Source organism: Pleurodeles waltl, chromosome 6 (genome assembly GCF_031143425.1).
Source record: "Pleurodeles waltl isolate 20211129_DDA chromosome 6, aPleWal1.hap1.20221129, whole genome shotgun sequence".
Lineage (NCBI taxonomy): Eukaryota > Metazoa > Chordata > Amphibia > Caudata > Salamandridae > Pleurodeles > Pleurodeles waltl.
In genome coordinates, this window is record NC_090445.1 from 133925248 (window position 1) to 133949940 (window position 24693).

The window sequence follows — 24693 nt, forward strand, 5'->3', positions numbered from 1 at the left end:
GGCTTTCTGATTTTATTAAAAACACCCTTTTGATTTTACTAAAATTATATGTACAATATACCCACATAAAGGGGCTTGTAGCCACCTCTATTCATTCATTGGTCTGTTCTTGTGGTATTCATATTTTGTTTCCGCCCACTACCGCACACTGCTTGGAGCTACAGGTCAGCCTACTTCAGCCACTGTCTGGCTTCACTTTGAGTGACTGCATTTGGCCCTTTCTCAAGGAGCACATCCACACATAAGTCAGTCCCCCTAGGGAGCAGTGTGTTTTGTTTTTATTTATTACTGCTTTGGTACTGTCCTTGTTAGTAGAGCCTGGTGTGGTATCAGGACGCTTTCTACAGAATGAGAGGATAGGGCGCATCCCAGATTTATCAGTTTCTGTCTCCTGCCAATACTGCGCGACTTCCTTCTGAAATTGACTGTTGCTTTTTCACACCCACAGCAGCAGCTTACATGAACTGTGAATATAGGCTCATGGGGGCACTATATCTTTGCAACCCTGTTTGTGTGTCTTTCATTTTTCTTTTTCTTTCTTTCTTTCTTTCTTTCTTTCTTGCCTGCCACTATTTTCTCTTTTTTTCTCACCTCCCAATGTCTGTTTCCTTTGTTTCTTCCCTTCTTCTTTCTTTTTGTCTTTCTTTCACACCCTTTCTCCTTTTCTCTCTTTCTCCTTTTTTCCCTCTCCCTTTCGTTCCGTTTTCTCCCGTTTTCTTTTCCCTTTTTCTTACTGCCTTTCTTTCTTTCGTTGTTTCTTTCTGACTTTTTCTTTCACGCCTCTTTCTTTCCATAGCACCTTTCTTGCCTTTTTCGTTCTTTCCTTCCTATTTCCCTTCACTTCTTGTTTCTCTCTTTCTTGACCTGCTCTTTTTTATTTCTTGCCTTCGTATTTATTTTTCTTTCCTTCCTTCTTGCCCTTTTCTCATCTTTTTTTTCTTGCCTTCCACTTTCTTTCTATTCTTTCTCACCTTCCTCTCTCTTTCCTTCTATCTTTCTTTCCTTCTTTTTTCCCCATAGGCAAGGGGCTGGCTGCCAGTACCAGACTGACTGGCTTTTTGTCAGGCTGTGTTAGCCCAGATATCTTGATTTTACATAAAATGCATGTGTAGCATAATTACTCTTAAGGGTTTGCAGCCACACTTCCTCCGTTAATCTGTGGTTCTGTCATTCATATTTGTCTTCACCCCCTACACCATACATCAAGGGGCAATGTGTCAGCCCGCTTCAGCCATTGGCTGACTTAACCATAAGTTATGGCTTGCTGCCCATTCACACAAAGCAATGTGTGCTTTTTTGGGACCTAAACAACTTTTTTTGCCTTTAGTCATTGTCTTAGGGATTGATGATGGCCAAGCAACTTCCTGAGCAGCAACGTTTTACAAAAACCAAGACAAAACAAATTTTTCCAAAAGCATGGCACCTAACGCCAAACCTATTGGCTTTGCCAAAGTGTATTCATGACGGAGTGTGACAAGACATTCTGAGTACCTCGTCGCTACAAAATTATAGTCCTACCTCTGTGTTTGTGGATCGCCCTGAATTTTGGTTTTCTAAATCTGTTCACGCTCCAGTGGACGCTGATCATAGGCAATGGCGTGCTTTTGAAGCAGGCGGTCTCGCTATCAAACAAGTGAGTGACTTTTGAACTCTGTTGCCAGCCTAAACTCCATCCCCGTTTCTGTTTCTTTCCTTCTGTGAGAACACCAGGCCCCTAATGGTGTGTGCGTGCACATGCTTGAGCGTGTGCATGCATGTCCTGGTGTTCCCGGCACACCCGGGCCTGCGGTGTGATGTGATCCATCCTCACCGGCTGGCCGACAGCCAGACACCTGAGCCGGCCCGGGCCCTGCCCTGGCCCCGGATCCACAGTTTGTGTAGACCTGGCCCTTCCGTACCTCTAACGCCTGCTCTCCTCCTTCTCTTCCAGAGCTGCTGCTGGATGACCTCATCCTCACCCACTCGCTGTTCCTGCCAACAGACCGCTTCCTCCTCGAGCTGCAGCAGCAATATCCTTCAGGTGTACCGAGGCGCGGGGGGTGCTGGGGCCGTCGCAGACATCCGCAGTGGGTGATGATGTAGAGGCGGGAAGAGCTGCTGGTCCTTCATCGGGACTGCAGTGACCAGGTGGCCTCGTGTATGACGTCAAAGCCTAATGTGCCTGCCAAAGAACTTTGGGGGGTGGAGGAGCATCACTTCCAGGCCTAGCATGTCTTCCATGGGAATCGGGGGTCGTATGTGTTCACCAGAGAACCAGGCAGTGGCGGCCGGCTGTTTTAGGAGAGAGGTGGGTGGGCAGGAAGCACTCTCACACTTTCTCACACATGCACGTACATCCATTAACAACACTCATCAACATTCAAACATGCACCCACGCACCAAACATTCATTAAAAAAGATTGGCACTCTTCATGAGGGGCAAAAGGTGGGTGGGCGTGGCCCCTCTGCCCTAAACGAGGGGCCCCGCCTGGAACCAGGGGGTCCCTCGTTCTCTTCCTGGCCATGCGTGTCCATTAGAGAGCAAGGGGGTCTCTCGTGTATTCGTTCCAGGCATCGGTTGGCCACCAGAGACTATTATGGAATATAGAAGCTAGAAGTGGACACTAGTGTGGCTTCATTCACACATGCAGATCAGTGCAATGAACTTCCTTCCACCTCTGATCTTTAGTTTGTCCTTGCTTACACCTGCTGAGCAGGAGTGTTCTTACAGTCATACCAGCTGATAATTGGTAGAATTGGGGGGGGGCATTCTTTGTGGAGATGCTGTGCATGGCGAGGAGAGGCAGGGAGATAATGAAACAGCAGAGTTTTCAAAGCGCTGTCTTACAACTCGTTGGCTCTCTACTCCTCTCAGCATGGTGGTTGTTTCAGGCCGCTAAGGTATTTATCTTATAAGCCCACTTTCCCCAAAAGACCTGCACGCATGGGTGTATGTGGTGCAGCTTACTTATATCTGCGGCTCATTATTTATTCATTCACGGTGTTAGTTACACTTCCTTGTCACTATTGTGCCCTTAAGTACACCTGCTGACATCTAGTTGCCTATGTACCTGTTTCTTGTTACTGTGTTCTCACTATTCCCTAGCTGTTTTCAGTCTCTACTGGTGTGACTTTATATATACACACTGACCTCTGCAATACTCTTACCTACACCCTACACCAGCTGTTCTATTTATACATATATGTGTGTGTATATATATATATATACACACTGACTTCTAGCTTGCTCTTACCTACACCAGCTGTTCTATTGTGTGACTTTATATATGCACACTGACATCCACAGTACTCTTACATACACCAGCTGTTCTATTGTGTGACGTTATATATGGACACTGACTTCTAGCGCGCTGTTACCTACACCACCTGTTCCATTGTGTGACTTTAGATAGGCACACTGACCTCTACGGTACTCTTACCTACACCAGCTGTTCTAGTGTGTGACTTTACATATGGACACTGACCTCTAGCGTGCTCCTACCTATACCAGCTGTTCTAGTGTGTGATTTTATATATGCACACTGATCTCTAGCGAGTTCTTACCTACACCTGCTGTTCCATAGTGTTGCTTTATATATGCACACTGACCTCTAGTGTGCTCTTACCTACACCAGCTGTTCCATTGTGTGACTTTAGATGTGCGCACTGACCTCTACGGTACTATTACCTACACCAGTTGTTCTATTGTGTGACTTTATATATGCACACTGACATGCACAGTACTCTTACCTTCACCAGCTGTTCTATTGTGTGACGTTATATATGCACACTGACCTCTAGCGCGCTCTTACCTACACCAGCTGTTCCATTGTGTGACTTTATATATGCACACTGGCCTCTAGCGCGCTCTTACCTACACCAGCTGTTCCATTGTGTGACTTTATATATGCACACTGGCCTCTAGCGCGCTCTTACCTACACCAGCTGTTCCATTGTGTGACTTTATATATGCACACTGACCTCTACGGTACTCTTACCTACACCAGCTGTTCCATTGTGTGACTTTAGATATGCACACTGACCTCTACGGTACTCTTACCTACACCAGCTCTTCAAGTGTGTGACTTTGTTTATGGCTGTTTATCATTGTGAAGCCCTTATTCAGGACACTAGTATGCCAATATTTTTTTTACATGTTGTTAATACATGTGCTCTTCATCACCGTGCCCGTATTTACACCTTTGTCATGCTCAACGACCGGTAGGGTACCAGTATATTACCTGCAGGCAGTGTAGATTCTGGCCACCGCTGCACCCTTGGTTAAGCCAGATGTCCTTGTAGTGCACGTTCTTGCATGTGAGAGGTATTGGTCACATGTGCCGTCTCTGTGTAGTACTGGGGGCCCTTCACATGTGAGGTCAAGTTATGGCGTCTTCCCATCTTCTTTCCTCTATTCCCTGCCTCTTCATGTTTGTTTCCTTAACTGTGAGTGACTTTCTCTGGGGCCAGTGACTACTCTTCGCCAAGCTGGGACCAAAGCGATGTCCTGCAGCGCAAGCAGGCAGTGCTGTCGGTGCTGCTGCACTTCATGGAGACTTACAAGGGCATCCTGCAGGAGGAGGAGAGCACCTTCAAACTCATCAAGGTAAGCTGTGGAGGGCCCCAGAGGCAGTGTGGGGCCAGCGAAGTGTCAAAGCCAGCGCCTCACTGCGTTGGTGTGGCCTAATGTCACGCACTGCGTCAGTGTGGCTACATGTTGCACGTTGTGTCAGTGTGTCTGCATGTCGTGCGCTGTGTCAGTGTGTCTGCATGTCGTGCACTGTGTCAGTGTGTCTGCATGTCGTGCGCTGTGTCAGTGTGGCTGCATGTCGTGCGCTGTGTCAGTGTGGCTGCATGTCGTGCGCTGTGTCAGTGTGGCTGCATGTCGTGCGCTGTGTCAGTGTGGCTGCATGTCGTGCGCTGTGTCAGTGTGGCTGCATGTCGCTCGCTATATCAGTGTGGCTGCATGTCGCTCGCTATATCAGTGTGGCTGCATGTTGCTCGCTGCGTCAGTGTGGCTGTATGTCACGCACTGTGTCAGTGTGGCTACTTGTTGTGCGTTGTGTCCGTGTGGCTGCATGTCGCGCACCGTGTTGGTGAGGCAGCATGTTGTACCCTGTGTCAGCATGGCTGCATGTCGCAGGTTGTATCGGTGTGGCTGCATGTTGCGCACTGAGTCAGTGTGGCTGCATGTTGCGCGCTGAGTCAGTGTGGCTGCATGTTGCGCGCTGAGTCGGTGTGGCTGCATGTTGCGCGCTGAGTCGGTGTGGCTGCATGTTGCGCGCTGAGTCGGTGTGGCTGCATGTTGCGCGCTGAGTCAGTGTGGCTGCATGTCCCGCGCTGTGTCGGTGTGGCTGCACGACGGGCACTGTGTCGGTGTGGCTAGTGGCATTACGAATCTTGAGGGGCCCCATGCAAAGTACATGAAATGGACGGGCCCCCTTCCGAACTCATTCTGGAGCTCTCAGGCCAGGTTACTATGCTGAGGGAGGCCCTGTGGAGCTCACTCCCCTCTGCCCCCCCACCCACACACACCGTAGGGTCTGCAGGGGCCTTTGTTACGGCCCTGGGTGTGGCTGCACATTGCGCACTACATTGGTGTGGCTGTACGTCACAAAATGCATTGGTGTGGCTCCACTTAGTGCACTGCGTCGCTATGGCATCACGTCATGCACTGCGTGAATGTGGCTGTATGAATCATAGCCAACCAGTTTGCAAGCTGTGGTAGAGGTGCATGTCAGTGTGAATGCTTAGCCTAGCCTGCTGACACTTGCTGTGCCTGATTTGAGTGTAAAAGAATGCCCTGCTGCTGGTGGTTGTCTACCTGGAATACATGTGTTGGGCATATTTGTAATGCTGCTGATCATGGTGAAAGTGTATGTGAGAGAGAAACTTGCACTGCTGCTTCCCATCCTATATATGTTCTCTGCTTGAGGGAAACTTTGCACTGTTGATGCTCCTCCTCGCACCAGCATGAGAGGTGTTGTGCGGTCTGTGTATGAAGGAAGATTGCCCCGCTGCTGCTTGTACTGTATCTGATGTGTGTGGGAAGCTTGCCCTGCTGATGTTTGTGTGGTACCCATTCTCTGTGTTTGACAGAAGTTTTCCCTTTAGGGTGTGAGTGTGTGTTTTTGTGTGCACTGAATCCTGCACACCCTTGGAAAGCTTGCACTGTACAGGACTGTGCATGCACCTTTTTTTGTCTGGAGTGCTCACCCTGCTGTTGTATGTCCTATACCTAGGACCACTTGAATTATGCAGCAGTGAATGACCAAATTATGTGGCAAGAAAAGGCAAATTATGGGGCTAAGTCTGCGGCAGTACTGTTTCACTATTTTGACATTTTAACAAATATTACCGTCTAGGCAAGAAGCTTCACCTCGTTGGTATTAATTTAGCCCACGGGCACAATAATCACGTATGTAAAGGCGTCCAGCTAAGCTCTGCAAAGTGTCTGCCACTGTATGCCTCAAAGCGTGGTGCTTTTTTTTTTTTGGGAGGGGGAACTTTTGACCAGTTGAGCTCGAAACATCATATATTTTTTTGTTGCCCCGCGGATTCTGCACAGATGGTTATTTTTATGGCAAGTACATTAAATCTTTCACTTTGGAAAACGCTGTGGCTGCAGGTTAGTAGAAATTAAGTGATCCTGAACCTCTTTGGAGACCAGGGAATATTGCATTGCTTCTACTATCCCAGTTTTTCTAGTGTGATGGAAGTTAGTAATGCAGATGATTGTGCTATGCCCCTTGATTTGTGTCTGATGTATGCTTGCGTGCCTGTTGCCTGTACCTTTCTTTGTGTATGGTAAGCTGCCTGTTCCTTGCCCGTAGTATAAATGTGCAGGGTGCCCGCCTGCTGTCTGTGTCATCTGCCTGGCCTGTGAGGGAAAGCTTGCACTGAAGCTCTCTGTGATGCATGCTGTGCCCAGAATATTTTTTTGTTGTTTTTCTTTTAGTCTCCGATATTTTGCATCTTCCATTTTCTTAAGCTCCCATTTTGCACATGCTCGCACTTGCTTTTGAAAAAACTATTTTTGTCTGCTGTGGTGACGCTTTCTTTTCTGCCCCTCCCCTCTCCCTTGGGCTAGGATCTGTATCCGCTGGTTATGAAGGATGTGCAGAGATTTCCCGCCCTGGAGGACGACGTCAGGCAGCTGCATCGCCTGGTGGAGACGGCGGAGCTGAGGTGAGCGCGGGCTGAGCACATGGCAGCAACATAGTAGAAGGCACTCTGTTTGATGTAATCAACATGTGGTATCAAATATTGGTCTGAATCCATGGTTACCCCTAGGTTTCTGACTCCTCTTAATATTGTTGGAGGGACTTGTTTCCATAGGCCACATGACGTAGGGCTGAAATTGTTATTATTTTCTGCAGGTCATATTCGCTGTCTTTCTTGTATTTAGCTTCAGATGGGTATTCATCATCCGTGAATTCATGGCCCAAAGGAAGTCATCAAGTTTTAGATTGTAGAGGTCTTCCAGACCATCCAATTTTTTAATGAGTTGGGATTCATCTCTATACTAGTAACAGGTGAAGCTGAATGAATTAATCAGGTTTGGTAAGGGAGTTGGGTAGATGTTGAATAATAGAGGGGATAAGATGGGCTCCTGAGAAATACCACAGTGTTGTATGTGAGGAGCTGATGGGAAAGTTTGTACCAACACAAGTTAACAGTCACAGCTGAGAGGCCAAGAATTCAAGGAGTATTAGCTGCTCTCCCTTCTTAACTTTCACATATAGTATGTCAAACAGTAATTTGCTTTGTTGAAAGGTTGCACAGCTGTATGGGACGTTGATGTTCTTAAGGCAGTAACTTGCATATTATTTCCTATTCCTGATACTTAAGTGTCTGTCTTTACCTAAACCTTCTAGCCATTCGGATGCAATGTCCAATCAGGAAACTCCAAATTCCAATATGGAATAGTACTTTGATGATCCTATTGTGCTGGGACAGAGTCGGGTACAACTTAAATTTTACTGTCATTGCTCCAGCCTACACCGGCTTGTTGTGAAATATAGCCTGGTGAGATAATGTATCTGGTTTAGAGATCATTATTTTGTTTGCAGGAGCTAGATAGTTTTTGTTGGGTAATTTGCCTATGATCAAAGGTTGCCAATACCCTAACTAGCTAGCGTGAATCTGCAAATACCCAATATAGTCTGTCATGCCACAAATGGCTGCTATAACATAATATCTTTTAAAAAATGGTTTAATATCTAGATAACCCTGCCAGGGTTAACATCCTGAGGATTCAACTCCTTGAACCAAATATTGTGAAAACCATAATCTGAGCATCTGAGGCTGAAAGCATTTGTATCATAATTGGCCTATCTAGACATCTCCACAGAACATCGACTAATATTTTCAGATTTTTGCATATTGTAGTTTAATATCTGTATAGTATGAATATTCTTTTTGAAATGCATTGACATCTTGAAATTATGCTTTATCTTTGTCTAATTTATGGTCATAGCAAATAAATTGCTCTTATGAAGTCCTATGCAATAATATACTAAATGCATAATACGTGGTAATTACTGGGGATAGCGTTTTTATTGGGAGAAGTGTGGGAACACTGTGTAGCAGAAATGTTATGGATCCTCATAGATTCCGGCATGAGAAAAATCTGTGATTGAGCCACAGTTTTGTGTTTGAAGAGCATTCTGGGTAAGAAAAGATATTGGCATCCACACAAACCACACCACTTCAGACTACCCTAGGTGCCTTGTTTTCAGAAATGTCTGGGCCAGGCAGGATTACGTAGGTTCGGACAGAGCCCTGGTCTAAATACCACAGCTACCCATGTGTCCTGAATTGGTCAATGCACAAGGCACAATTGTGATGTTTCTTTGTGTCTTACGGGGATTAGCGAGCCTTTCTTTTCTTGGTTGATACCCCAGTCACACAAGTGGAGTACTATTGCTATTGAGAGAAGTTTAGAAACGTGCGCTCTGAACAGTTGTGGATCCCTGCAGATTCTATTAGCACGGTCTGCTTTCATTTTTGTATGGCTGTGGTACATCTGCGCTCACAGTGTGATGCGCAATATAGCAAAATGAAAAATCACACTCTGGACTGGTGGTATTTTCCTTGCCTCCTGACTTTGATTCTGGGAAAGAAAATGTTTCTGGTGTTTTTACCAGAAACATTTTCTTTTCCAGTACTGTGGACCTCCAAGCGAAGTCCATCACAACAAGAAAGTAGTGTGGTGGACATCAACGAGTTGTCATCTGCCATAAAACAGTAAAGCCCACCAAATCTATGCAGCCTGATGTCCTGTGCAACAAGAATTGACAACAAGGTACAGGGATATTATGGTCATGTTGCACTAACCTCTTTGGTGCATGATCACAGAGGAGTTCTTAAGTGCCTGGACACATCCCCAGGATGGTAGATTTCTGGGACTGGGGAACAACGAAAAACAGCATGGTCAAAGAACGGTGCAAGTGCTGCTAATTAATGGCTATGCACAGCCAAGAGAAAGTTTCAGTTGTCATACATGGTCTATGGAGAAGAGGGCTAGAGAGAAAATAAAAAATTCTGAAAAGTACAAAGAAGATGGAAGAGAAAATAGAGATTCTAGAAAAGGAGAGAGGTTGAGGAAAGGGAGAGTAAATAGAAAAATCAAGAGAGAGAGAGCGGGAGATACAGGAACAGGAAGATAATTGCAGCAGTAACAAAAAGGGGCAGTTGGCAAGAGGTGGAGAGAAGTAGTGACAACAAAGATTAGGAGATGGGGAGAGTATAGAGAAAGTTAGAGAGAGCCCAAAGGTCAAAATGAGCTCTAGATACACATGGAGAAAAGGTGATTCGTGATTTTAAATGGGATTTAGAGCTTGTCATGTTTTGGCCAGCACCAATGTGATTTCAGTGCACAATTTTTCACTTTATTTTCTAAAAGGGATCTTAGTGTAAGATCCAAGAATCTCCTTGCATAGTGGTCTTTAAAGTCCTAATAAGGTCTAACCATTGTTACTTGATCCACATTGCATTTGGCAAATTGCTTAACAATGGCACCCCCTTGTTATTTGCTATTGTATGCTCTGGGTGCAAAGTGCTGACCCCTCTCTTCCAATGCATATCAGTCATTACACATGGTAGGCTTCCATGCTTTCTATATTCACCACTCAGAAAAGTGCATGCTCGTCCAAGCAATGTTAACCATGTAGACAACACAATGGCACATTAAGGATTCTGTGCAAGTAGTCTACTGCATGTGGAAGAGTTAAGAATGTCCATAGTTCTACATGTTGAGGGCTCTGTAGCATACAAGTAGGAGATACCATACAAGCAGCATCAAACAGATATTATCACGGAGCAGGAACCTCAATGCAAATTATGAAATCACCACTCTGAACATTAGAAGCAGTACTTCTGCCTGCTCTAACTGGAGTTGAACCTAGTGTCCTCAGCCAGGCCACAGACCACAAATGGACCTATCCCGGGCTTACACAATCACCTATCCTTTTTCATGCCTACCTGTCTTGCTGGTCGATGTCTAACGAAGGTCTCCTTTTGAATAACACATTTTACACAACATGCCTGTAACTATGAGGAGTGTATGCCAATGTTGATGCCTTCTTCAAGTACACGCAGTTTTGACTGGTGCTTTTGACAAAATGTAATTAAACTACCCATTGTTTGTCACAACTTTATAGTGAAATTAATTGTGGGACCTTCTCAACTTCCTCTATAAAATGACATCTAAATTCTATATAGTTTCATCATTTCTGCAGGCCTCAAATTTTTAAATCAATGGTCACCACTGATTTCCCAAAATGTTCTTGATGGATATGCTCCAAGCTCTCTGGAAAGTTATTTTAAATTAGTGGCAACTTAAATTAACACTACACTTGTAGGACGGAATAAGGAACCTCCACATGTTATGCAGCAGATAAAGTTTACTAACTTCACGTGAGGTAAAGTTTATCTTTTTGGACCTGTGGTGTGTGATAATTTCTGATGTAAAATGTCACAGTTAGGTGATCCTCCAGCAAAAAAATGTGAGTGTGGGGGTTGGAAATCCATCACGTGAGGTAAGAGGTGTTGGAGTGAGGGGTGTGAGATGATGCCACCTTATTATTTTTAAAGAACTTTATAAGCATTGCATTTCACAAAGCTTGAGCAGTTTAAAAAATACACAAACGTGTGAGCCAGACTACTTTACAACTTTACACCCTTCTGCTTTTAATCCGATCTAAATTATGTGATTTAAAGTTAGATTGTGGAAAGTTGATTGTGCTTTGCTATCACTTCCAAGGCTAGACCCGGACCTAGATGTCAACAAACTCACCTCCCAATGCCTCACAGTCCTTGCAGTCGAAATCAATAATGTCGCTCCTCTCCAAAGCAAAAAGAAAAGGCCCACTCCCTCAGCACCTTGGTTCAACAAATCCCTCTATGAAGAAAGGAAGTTCATAAGAGCCCTTGAGAAACAATGGAGACAAGCACCCTCCACTGAAAATTTGGCCACGCTTCGTTCAGCAAGATCCAAGTACCACAAGCTCATCTTCCTTGGAAAAGCGTCGCACTACAAATCCCTCCTTGACTCAGCCAAAAATAGACCCAAAAAACTATTCGACCTCATCAAGAACCCTAACAGCTCTCCCCCAACCTCCAAATTGGAAGATTCCACAAAGAAAGCAGCGGAATTCGCTATATTCTTTGACGAAAAGGTAAAATCACTTGTAGATCAGGTCATTCATCCTACCCCCACAGAGGAGTGCAAATCCTTAACCATTTGGCAAAATTTTGACCCCATCTCTGACGATGCTCTCCTTAAATGCATCCTCGATACAAAGCCCTCTAACCATTCTCTTGACCCCATCCCTAGTGCCATTGCCATTGACTTCTATACTAATTCTCTTTCCTATTGGACCACTCTGGTCAACCTCTCCCTCAGTCAAGGCTCCCTTCCTGTGCCCTTCAAAACTGGGCAGGTCACCCCTCTGCTAAAAAAAAACACCGCTGATGCGAACGACCTCAACAACTACCGTCCCATCACTAACCTACCCTTTCTTGCGAAAATCACAGAAAAATGTGTAGCGAAACAACTCTCTCGCCATATCAAGGAAAATGATCTTCTTGACAATTTCCAGTCTGGCTTCATTCAAAACTGCAGCACGGAAACAGCCCTGCTGCTAGTGATTGATGACGCGCTGCGGATACTCGATTCAGGGGAGTCTTGTCTTCTAATTCTTCTTGACCTTTCTGCAGCCTTTGACACTGTCAATCACAACACTCTCCTTAACACTCTTCAACAGAGAATGGGGATGGAGGGCACTGTGCTCAAATGGTTTGCCTCCTTCCTCTCTGACAGATCCCAAATGATCAAAATAGCGAACAGTCTTTCAGCTCCTTTAGCGGTCAATCAAGGTGTCCCTCAAGGCTCCATACTTGCACCCACACTGTTCAATCTCTATTTAGAACCGTTGGGAAATCTCCTGAGTAAATCCGGGATCCACTATCATCTATATGCAGATGACACTCAGATCTACCTTAAGGTGGCCTCCACTCACGATCTCTCCTTCCTTAGCTCTACTCTCGACTCCATTCAAAACTGGATGATAACTCATCAACTGATCCTGAATCCCTCCAAAACAGAATTCCTCCTCCTCTCCTCCTCACTTTCTCATCCCCCAGTGCAATCATGGATGGATCAGATCAATCTAATGAACAATAAGCCCATCATTGTCGAGAGCGCAAAATCCCTTGGTGTCATACTCGACAAAAAACTCAATCTATTCTCCCACATCGACTCCATTGCAAAGTCTGCTCGACACCAACTGTGCCTTCTTTGGGGGATGCGTCGCTTCTTCCCGGAGCACGACCTTAAAACCCTGGTCCAATCGCTGGTTCTCTCTAGATTGGACTACTGCAACTCTCTTCTTACTGGCCTTCCCAAATCCCACCTTTCCCCCCTGAAGTCTATTCTCCATTCAGCAGCTCGTTTCATATATGGGGCCAAAAGAAGCGACCACATCACACCCATGTTATCCACCCTCCGTTGGCTTCCCATAGAGGCAAGATCTATCTACAAAACTGCATGTATCACCCACAAAGCCTTGCACTCCTCCTCCCCTCGCTACCTGGTGAATAAGCTGAAACTCTCTGGGGGCTCCAGACCATCACGTAATGCAGAAAAATTATTGCTTGAACCTCCCATTTTCAAGAAGGAAAGATCGATGGCCCAATCCTTTTCAGGCAACGCGGTGAGAATCTGGAACTCACTTCCGCCTCAGCTTCGGACCACCACCTCTTCCCAGGCCTTCAAAACTGACCTCAAAGCTCTCCTCCTTCAAAGACACTTCCAAAGTTAATTCAAGCCCTCTGTTTTCTGAAGGAAGTCCTTCCATTATAAGAAATTCTGTTCTCCATGCCGATAGAAGTGCCTTCCCAGGGTGTTTCTGTGTTTTGAGTGTCTGCCATTTAGTGCAGTATTATACCTCTACCTGTATTTTGTACTCGTTTGTAACATGCACACGGCACCTTTCCTTTTCAACGTATCATTTGCTACCTCTTATATCTTGTTTGCTTTTGATACATGCACAACGGCCACTGCCTCATGTAACGTAACTATTGTTTTAGTGTTTTGAGTGTCTACCATTGATTGCAACTTTTTACCTCTATTCGTACTTTATTTGCTCTTGTAACCTGCACACATCACTTTTTCCTCTCATAACGTATCGTTTACTACCTCCTTTATTTTTTGCTCTTGATACTTGCACAATTATCACGATTGCCTCATGTAATGTAACGCTTGTTTTTGTAACAGGCTCACATGTATTTCTTCTCCTCTTGTATCTTTACTTTGCCTATTGTGAAGCGCTCTGACACCTTCGGGTAAAGTCCGCGCTATATAAAAACGCATTAAATAAAAATAAATAAAATGCGCTATAATATGTACCTTAAACAAATCCACGTATTCCTTCATATAGGATCACACAGCGTGCACCCTGAATATCAAAACCAAAGTATTGATAGCACAGAATATTAAGGAAAGATTATCGAATCCAAAATTTTGACATGGAAGTATAGAATTTCTATACATTACTCCATACATATGCACATATGTGATATATGTATTTTCAAGGTATGTAGATGTGGAGTTAGGAATAGTACATCTATACTTCCCTATATACACTTATCTTTCAATATTTTGCCCTTGATATTCTTGAGCCATAGTATTTTAGGAGTCATTATTTAATAGAATAAACAGTATTGAGGAACAAATGCACCTAGAGTGCACAGCTTTGTTTGGTCACAGCTGAGGGCCATGCCCCCCTAAAAATATACTTCTGGCTACGGGCCTGGTTTATCTTTCCTGTTATTTACATTTCATTAGAGCAATGCTTGCTAAACAAATTCCAGCATTCCCCTGAAAGAAAGGAAGATAAAAATGCTCTTGCACAACACAGTGGATATCAATTTTTCGTATGTCAGTTGAGCTGACGTCTGTTGTGCATAGGTAATGCCAACACAGCCTTTTATCTTTCCGAGGTGGTTAAGTTGCATACACGTACTTTGGGTAATAGTAGCATTGGGTATTTATAGCGCACACAGGCTTCAGGCTTGCATTGTGAATCAGTATATAGAAAATAAGTGGCCATCCCCTATTCCACGTGGGACACATCCCTATTCTGCTGGGGGGTGTTGCTTCTGGGTGTGTTTTCGGGGCAGAGACTGGGCTGACCTGGATAGGTGGGCAGTAGGTTTTCAGAGCCTCTCGTGGATGGCCACTTGTGGTAAGGCTGGAGAACTGTCAGCCTCTACAGACGACAGGGCACTGGATATCAGGAAAAGGAACAGCATCTGGTCACAAGCCTGGGCCACCATGTTCTCCACCATCCTTCTCAGTGGCCAAGAGTACCTGGCCAGCCCACTATCCTAGTCCAGGGTGTATGCTGTGTCCCTGAGACCTTCCTCCCCCCCCTCGAAACACAGTCTGTTAGGATAGCGTAAAGGGATCATGCAGTGACACAATTTAGTACGCACCCCTGCAGTCAGTGCCACGAGGGCCCATGAAACTAGTTTCTCGCCTCAGAGGGGACCCAGCTAGGTAAGGCTGGCTTTACAAACCACTGCAGATAGGGTTTAGATTTCGGGACTGAGGGAGAGTGAAAACCCACGCAGTAACACCGTTTGCAGCTCTGATTCCCTTATGCTCTCCTCTATTTTTCTCCATCGCGTGCACGGTTGTGTTTTTTTGTCTGGCCTCGCGTGAACTCAGGCTTTCCCTCTCTACTGTTCTTCAGTCATCTCTAATTTCGTTCCTGATTACATTTGATTTTGCCGTCAGGTTGGTTATTCCTGCCGTGGAGGCTGCAAGTAATTCTCGGTTATTGACTGCTGTGTTGTATCAAGCGCCTGTCTCAGGCATTGCAAGCGTGCATCGGTGAGGGGCGTAATGACGCGTGTCGGGGTTGTTTACCGCTTCTCCAGCACGCATTCGAAAAATGGCGGCATCATAGGCTGTCCGTCTGCTTAGTGTGTATCGCAAGCCAGAGCCTGTTCACCGATGGAGCTGTATGATGGCGCTGTGTAGGGCCCCTTCTGGAGTGAATCACACACCTCAGTTGGTCACTGTTGGAGCGCTATCTTGTATTTCCAGCTTGGTCACCACTGGAGTTGAAGCGCACCTCTTCCTCACTCAATATTGGAGCCGCATTGTTCACTCCTGCTCTGGTTCCGATGGGTATCTGTACCCTACACTTCTATGCATTGTAACTGATGGGGATCTATTGTGCACCCTCAGCCTGCTCACTATTGAGGCTGTGGAACAGTCTGTGTGGTCAATATTCGAGGTGCCATGGACTCACTCCACTCACTAGTGAAGCTGTCATACACCCTCATGCTGGTCACTTTCTGAGCTATGTTGCACACTTTTATTGAGGTCATTATTGACATTGCCTCATACACGTATCCCCTGCACTATTATCAATGTGGCGCACTCTCCCATCCTGGTCTTTATTTGCGCTGCATGGTATATTTCTTTTCACTAGTGCAGCTGTATCACACACTTATCTCGGTCACTATGACATTTTTTGCATAAATCTGCGTGGCCACTGTTGGAGCTATGTTTTATAATCCCAGCCCTGCTCACGATTGGAGTTGTAGTACTTCATCAGTTTTGTCGCTTTCTGAGCCGTTTCGGAACCTTAGATCCAGGCCAATGTTGACGCTGCAGCATGCGCATTTTGTGGTCACTATTAATGGCCCTACAGCATACCCTCCCATCCTGGTCTGTAATGAAGTTGGTCTGTCCACATGTCCAGCCACGAGGAGAGCTGTATCACACACGTCGATCGGTAACGAGACTGCATCATGTCCCGTGACTCCACTTACTACTGGAGATGCATTATTCAGCTTCACTTTGGTCACTACTGCAGCGCTCACACTTTCTGGTCGCTGTAGGAGCTCTGTCAGACACCCTCTCTCAGGTCCCTACTTGATCTCTCCTTGATCTCTCGTGCACTCTCTCCCTCCGGACCTAAGCACTGTCAGAGCCTCCATGCACCCTCTCACTGGCCACTGTTTGAACTTTCGTATCTCATCAGCCTGGCCACTGTTGAAACTGTTTTACATCCCCACTCCAACCTGGTCAGGGGTCCTTTTTGAGTCAAACCCAAGACCCCACCTTTAAGTATCGCTGTCTCTCCTGTTATGGGATAGACTGGGCCCACTTTTGGTTGAGCGTTCCAGGTTAAAGAATTACCTGTGCAAGTTAATAGCGCCTACCAGAGTATAGCACATAAAGATGTAAGTGAAGCCAAGGATTAAAGAAAATAAAATCCTAATCACGCTAGTAGATAGTTGTCAGCAGGTAACTGCAAAAAACAAAGAAAAATTGCAATATGTAATCTATGAGGCCATAATACACCCGGAAGTCGTTCGACAAAGATGTGTTAAATAAAATTCAAAAAAGAGAGATTAAGTGACTGGCTTTAATGGCTTTTCTGTACCCAAGTGAAGCTGTCATACTGGATGAGTGTTGTACTTCATCTACAGGTCAGACCTATGCGCTCGTCGCCATATGAACCACGCTACAGGCACACTACAGGTCCAGTGAATACCGAACAATGTTCCCCACTCACTCTGCATGGCTAGGGAGACATGCCCACATGTGTACAGTGTCCAGCTGCAGTGTCAGAGCCCTCTCGCCCCCTTTAATTCCCTGGTGACACGGGACAGTTCAGGTATGTGGTTCTTCTGAGCAGGCAAGAGGGTCAGAGCAGCAGATGTGCCACACTGGTGCCAGGGGTAGGTAGGGCAGCTGACTGGAATCCTTGATTCCGTCATTCAAGGCCCTTGCAAGAAGGGTGTAAAATAATCTACAGCTGCCAGGCTCATGGATCCCCTAGCAAGCATCATATCATTGAATACAGGGTTTCTGTCAGTCGCGGGTCGCTGACCTCTAAAGGGGCGGGGCGAGTGGGGACATTTAATAATAATAATAATAATAACAAACAAAAATGTACATCCTCCTTGCCGCCGCGCTGCTCCTGTGTCCCTTGTCTCTCCAGGCCGCAGGCAGACTGGGATCCTGTGCAGAGACTTGCACTTTCTAAACCTAAAGGCCCCAGTCATAACATAGGCCATTCCCACACACAGGGCAAAGTGGTCTCAGCAAAATCCAGTTAGATTTAGTTTCATGAAACACCAATTTCATGCATGACTCCCTGGAAGTTAAAGATAAGAGATAATGTGGGAAGAGCTCTTCAGTCTATTTTCCCAGGACTTTCTTTACTTTAAAGTAATGGCACGTGGTGAAACAGGACAAAAGGGATGGAGGTTGCAAACCTGGCCTGTCCATCAGGACCAAATGGGTGCTCATCCCTGTGAAGTGACCTTCCTGGGCCTAGTCTCAAGGTGTGAACTACGCTGGGTTACCAATAAGCCATACAAGCATATATTACATCTTTCTATTCCTTTGAAGGGAAGCAGATGTAGCTTTAGGTAGCTGTTTATTTAGTCATAAGGTGTGCTTGAGTTTATATGTAATTATATATACCTTTCAGGTCAATATTTCTGTGACAAGGATCTGTGCCTTAACATTGACGTCTTTTGGCTCTGGTTGGTTATAGGGTAACGCAGGAGGTTAGCGCCAACACCCGGAAGGTAAAGCCACTGTTCCGGCACTTTCGACGCATCGACTCCTGTCTGCAGCCACGCGTGGCCTTCCGTGGATCCGATGAAAGTAAGTCTGCGCACGTCACTGGGTTGTTCTGGGTCCAGGGAGGGTTTGTGGGATAGTGGGTGATTTATTTTGCTGCTGGGAACATCCCAGCAGGATTGAGGACGGCCACTGAAAAGGCCCAAAGTGACATCAAAACAAACACCTTATTTAAAACTTAGACTGCTCGCTAAGCCATCGCTGAATGAAGAGGGGTCATTTTTGGACACACAAGCCAGTTCTTTGTGGGTTCCCTTACCATTAGTAATGCTGCATTTAGAAAGCATCGATATTTTCAGTATCAGAGTGTCTACACTCCTTTAAAGAACGTAGGCAACACTCTAGTCATCTCACGGCTATACTGTGGACATGCTGTGTATTAGTCTCCCTGAGGCAGTGCTTGTTGTTTCCGGTACAGAGTACCGGCACTTATTTTTCAGGGCCGGCACTTATTTTTCTGCCTCGAGCATTTACTGCCAGCGAAAGACAATAAGGGGAAATATGGAGGAAGAGAAGAACGAAAAAGCCACACAAAGGGAGAAAGCTGCAAGAGTGAGCTGAAGGGGCAGGGAGTGGTTCTAAATGGACTGAAGAGGCCCGAGATGGCTTCAGGGTTGCGCGGCCTCAGTATTCCGTGTTCGCACATTTAATTGCAGCAGCCGCTTGTTTAAGGGGAGGGCTTTGTGAACGGCACCTTTTTATTTACAAATTAAGCACTACCCTAGGGCCATATTGTTTAGGTTCAAAGATGCACTGAAAGACGCTGGCTGCCTCTTCATTGAAGCTAAGCGTTTAACCCACCTACAACTTTGTTTATGTATCACTGACTGAAATTAAAACCCAGCATCCTAGTCTGGCTAGGCAGTCTCTAGCAAACTAAATCACCAACTGTTCATATCTGACCGCATCCAAGTTTTGTGATCCAATCACCTACTGCTGATGTCGGCTTCATAGCACCCGGACTCCCAGGAACAATACCATTTTGTCTACTATTATCTCAGAAGAGCAGCCTCACACTTCATAGACCTAAAACACCCTATGCCCGAGTCCCTTGCATGGTGGGGGTCAGGCTGAGTAGGAGGAAGCAGCCTATGCCTCCGGCTTCCAGGAGCAGATAAATCATATAACTTGAGCCTTTTACAACGTGGCTTGTGACCTCTAGGATCAATTCCACTCTAAGCCTCTGCAGTACAAAACACGTGCTGTGCCTCGAAGCCCAGCATAGCACCTACATCTCTCGGGACATGCGCGTCCTATGGCTAGAGTCTACAGCATGGCAGCATGCTGCCAAGGGCAAACATAAAATACTGAATGGGAAATGATAATAGGCACCCAGCAGAAGTCACCTGCCTACCTTTCAGTTCTTCCTATAGAGACCGCAGAGAGATGAGAATCTTTATGCGCCTCCTCTGCCGGGCAGAACAGAGTTGTGTGCCCGGCTCTGGGGAACAGTTCTTGATGACTAGTTACCAGAACATGATGTCGATAGGCTCACATTGATGGGTTGGAGGAGGTGGTGCAGTGCTTTTTTAAAATTACGCAATTAAGATTATGTATTTAGATATATTCAGAAAGGCTGTATGAAATAGTGTTGCCACAACATTTCTGTATGATGTCAGTGCTAAGATCTAACAAACAAAAGCGATAAAAACACACAATATGAGCAGATTTATGAACATTTTCGTGTGTGATCCACCTGATAATGGAGATATTTATTTTAAATTATGCATTTTTTAATCCATTACGAGTTTTGGCTCATTGATGAAGTCCAGACTTGCCTGCGACACACTGCTATCAAACCAGCATATTTCTCAGAAAAGCTCCCTTGGATGTTCACAACCTCTGGGTGTGATTTAATCTTCGGTGCTGCTGATACATCACATGCTAGTGAGGCACCCTCAGAATCATTATTTTGCTGTCACTTCGGTGCTAAAGGGAAGTTTCTTGTCGGGATTTGTAGGTTGCAAACACTCATGCTTTTCAGCCCCTAACCCCACAGTGGTGTGTGAAGGAATGTTTTAGACCATAGCCAGGTGTACCCCCTCAGAACAAAGGAGTAATTAAACTTTCTCCTTTACGTCAGCCTGGACAATAAATAACATGTAAGCTCACTGTGAAGTCTTGCATCTTTCGCCTATTCCTCTGCACCTATTATAATGGGCCCTTGTGTCCATTCCTGCACACATTTGCCCATCATTGTAAGTGTGGTGCACTGGTTCGTTGTGCAAGTCCTTTGCCTTGTTAGAACTGGACCTCGTGTTGTTTTGTGTCGCGTAGCCAGTGTGGTACTCTCCTTCTCTGCGGGTACCGTTTGATGGCACTCGTGGGAGTTTCCATTTCTGCAGCGCCTCAGGGTGCTGTTTAGCGCCAGCGTACCAGTGTCTGTGTGCTGGGGTGGGAGGGAGTGGGCACTAGAGCCAGTGCGAACATGAGCAATCCACAAAGATGCTAGGTCAGGCCAGTGCTGAGAAAACTGTGTAACACTCCCTGTGTTTGCACACTTAAGGCAAGGTTTGCACCAATACGTATGTAGGGTGGCTACCTTTAGGAAGTACATCTTCTCTGCGTGGTCACCCAGGATTTTCGCCTTGCTGGACACTGTGTTTGTTTGCTGGCTTTACAACTCTGTACACATTACCCACATTTATCCAGTAGTAAAATGCGTGTGCTCTCCCTTTAAACATGCTTGGCCTGGCCTATTCCTGACCTCCATATTTAACTTACTTATAAGACCCTGGTATATGGTGCACAATGTGTGCCCAGGGCCTGGAAGTTAAGTGCCACTAGTGGACTGCAGCACCTGTTGAGCATTCACTATAGTGGTAAAGCAAACATGGTTTCAGGCCTACACTGTGTAGAACCTGACTTCTGTAGTGTGACCTGTAATAATAACCCCTTTAGCAGGTAAAAGCCTCACTTTTAAATAGTAGTAAGTCGCCACTAGGTAAGTCTTGTAGACCACAAGGTAAGGTGCATGGACTTGCAACTTTTTGATGGTTTCCTTTCTCCTTTCCTATCCTCCTCGGCATACCTTGGTGGCCTATGTGATGGCTCTATTTCTAATGCTTACACCCAGACCATAATCTACTCTGTGTAAAACTGGCAATTATACAACTACATCCGTCAATACCCTGAGATCATCGACCTTGTTTGTCACCACACCTACCTCATGGCATGAATCACAAACCACCTCCTAATGACCCCTCTTAAATGCTGTTAACCTCACTGTAGATGTGCTTAAGTGCATGGAGCAGCCTGAAACACAATATTAAACAATTAACCACTGAACTAAACCCTGGAGTGGCATGCTACTCACAACAAGGGAAAATGAAACATATATTTGGAAGGTAAGGGAACAGGCTAACTAGAGCAAAAAAAAGGCATTCTCTGGACAAAAAGAACCCCTGAAATGGAGAGCATCCCATATGAAAGTCAGTATGCGCCACTTGGTTCTAGCATCCGCTGTGGTTATTGGGATCCATGTTTTGCTCTTCAGTTTGAACAAGTTTGCTTTCAGAAGACAGCTCTCACTCAAGTTTGGTTGATCTGCACCATTTTGGAACAAGAGGCAGCGATCAAGGCTCTTCACCCGGAAGCCTTTCCTGGTGGTGCCCTCAGAAGTTAGGTTGAGGGCCCGATTAGCTGACGCTAACCTAATCAAAATATAAACTCATGGTGGAATTTATGAACCCCAAAATGTTTTTTTAAGGAGGGTCAGATGTATATAAAAGTCCTTGGCGTCTTGGTTCTAATATTCAGCACTGGGCGAGATGCTAGAGAATTTAAAGCTGGAAACCAGGTTTCAGCTTGATCTGTGCCGAAAGATCAAGTGAATTTAATCCAGTGGTGGGTTGTACAGCAGGTTACCAAATGGGGAACTTAAGCTCACCTGCAGTGCATCCCCTACGGTCGACTCCAGTTGTTCTTACCTTCTTGGGTAAAGTGTATTTTTAATTTGCTGGTTTTCAGACTTAATAGCTCGCGTTTCAATTAAAGAAAGAAAAAAACACGGCAAACCTTTCTTTAATAAAAATTTAATTTGTGGTTATTGGTTTTTATTGCTGTGCAAAACGGATTTTCATTACTATTCAGAAAAATAATGTATTTTTAAAACTGAGACAATAATAATAATAATCTTGATTTGATTTCTGGGATTAAAACTCCAATCTCCTTGTTCCATAGTTGTAGAGAATACTCGTCCAAATCACTCATCTGATAAAATCACAGAATTGACCTTTGTCCCACGCTCAGCAGATTACCGTTTGTCAGTGATGGGCTCTTGGAAGGACAGGGAGTGGAAACTAAAAACGGTGAACATTGCTTTTGAGCCCTCTTTACGTTTTTAGGGTCGAGCCTGCGTTGCATGCGTTTGCGCATTCGTATCGCAGCGAGATGCTTTAGTTATTAGAAAAGGGCTCGGAGCCCTGTGGACGTCATTTCAGTGTGTTTGATTGGTTCGTGGGCTTGCCTAGTAAAATCTGCTTGCTTTCATTAGTCGAAGGCATGCATACGTCATGCCTTTTCCGGTGGTTGGCCCTCCGCGAGCGCAGCGACCAAGTACAGAAAACATGCGAGGCTCGCTGTTTTCTGTCGGCTCGTGGACTATTTCTCTATTTTCCTAGCGCGATTTCGCTTGGCAGAAGTCGAGCGCTTTTCACAGTTAATTCCACTTTTTCGGGTCACGTACATAAAAGCACTTTTGCCGATAGATGAAAAGTCGGGTTAGGAGTTTACAACGCGATCAGCTCTAACATGAGCAAACGCGAGACCCGTTGCATTGCAAATGCTTGTTTTTTGTTCCTACTGCTTTTGCCTTTACGGCCCCCAACACCAGGCCTCACAAGGGTAGCGCTGGGGGGGTACCAAAGAGCAGGTCAGGAAAAGCAGAACGTACACTGATCCACCCTAATTTCTTTTTTTTACGTCTTTATTTGTGCTTTTGCACATTAACAAACATGAACCACAAACATAGCAACTGTGACTCATCAGTTCTTTTCTGCCAGGATAGCTGTGCAGCTGTAGCGACCCTGCCATTTCTGGGTATTCCCTTCCCATGTTCCTCTTTGAGTGCTTCTTTTGTACCCCTTCCCCATTGTTCTTATTCGAAAAGAAAAATATCCTTTCCCTTATCCATGGATATACCGGTGTAGTTCTCTCAAGTCCCCGGAGACTCAACTGCCCTTGGCCTGTGTGACTTCAGCGCATTGGAAAAACCCCATAACATGTGTTGTTTGTTGACCCCCAGCTCCCCGCAACTGTTCCTGCATCTTCAAATATTGTTAGTATGCCTCCCAAATTCTCCAAATCCTCAATAACTTTTTTTTTTATCCCCATGGGATTGTCTAATATGTATCTCCTTGGCCAGTGTCAATTCATCAGTATTTCTTACCCATTCGTCGATCTCTGCCACCCTCTGGTAACTTGCTGTTTCGCCAGACTGAACACAAGCTGAAGGAACCTATATTTAATTTTCCTATTTTTGGGGCAGCTTGTTATACCCAGCAGGCGATGCGCAGGCTAGAGGTCAAGAGGTAATTCAGTTGCTCCCCGGATCCGCTCAGGCACCGCCTGCCAGTATGTCCGACCTCATCCCAGTTCCATGCCAAATGAAGGAAGGTGGCTTTCCCCCTGACAGCATCGAGGGAAGACTGTAGAGCGGCCTACCTACACATTTTCTTTGTAGTTTAATTGGTGTGAGGTATGTGCAATGCATGGAACTGAAAAGCAGTAATTTAAATCTAGCATTTCAAGTGACCCCACCCCCTTAATCCATGCACAGGTCATTTTTCAGTCTCTAAGTTGAAAACTCCTCCTCACATGCCATGTGGGGCGTCACTTTTCTTCTAGGCCTATCCACCTTGAGGGCCTTGTAAATCCAGGACACCAACTGTTCCCTCTCCTCTACAGTCAGTAACACATTGAGGACCTCAGATCGTCGGACCACCTCTCAGAATTCCCACCAATTTTCCCTGGCAGTTGGAGCAATCACGGCATATTGTAAAATTGGCCCTGACCTTAAAAGAATGCCTCCTGTGCTTCCTGATATGAAATAAAACATTCCTGTGTGTAAAGATCCCTCAGAAATTGGCATCTACCCTCCTGCCAGCTTGTGACGGTCATGGCTAGGCTAATGTCCCTAAATTACTTCATTAGTTCCAAGTCTCTAGAGTAGGGAGGTCACCTAAGGACCTTAGTGACTATTTGCTCCCAGATCTGGGCAGTGTGGTGTACCAGATAGGGCAATTCCTCCTGTAGGTTTGAGCCCCTTATTGGTAGTTCCAACAGAGTTGTATCTCCTCATGTCCCTCGAAGCAACTGTTTCTCGCCGTTGTCGGAGTCAGTTACCCATTTGACAGCGTATTGAACGTCCCTGGTCTCCCAGGACCCTCCAGAGCCTAATAGCCAGCAGCTCCAGTGCCAATGCAAACAGAAGTAGCAATGACGGCCAGCCCTGCCTGGTGCCACGATCCATCCCAAAAACCTCTGACACCACTCTGCCATGCACAACTTGAGCACTGGAGTTCACATATAGCAGT

General features: G+C 45.6%; 1 protein-coding gene across 1 annotated transcript in view; it reads left to right on the plus strand.

The window, feature by feature from the left end:
• RAPGEFL1 (Rap guanine nucleotide exchange factor like 1) overlaps positions 1-24693 on the plus strand; it is a 180410-nt gene that overhangs the window by 103741 nt on the left and 51976 nt on the right. Inside the window, exons 2-5 of the mRNA XM_069237579.1 lie at positions 1931-2009; positions 4435-4585; positions 7070-7167; positions 18069-18181. Coding sequence (XP_069093680.1) covers positions 1931-2009; positions 4435-4585; positions 7070-7167; positions 18069-18181 — 441 coding nt within the window. The remainder of the gene's footprint in view (positions 1-1930; positions 2010-4434; positions 4586-7069; positions 7168-18068; positions 18182-24693) is intronic.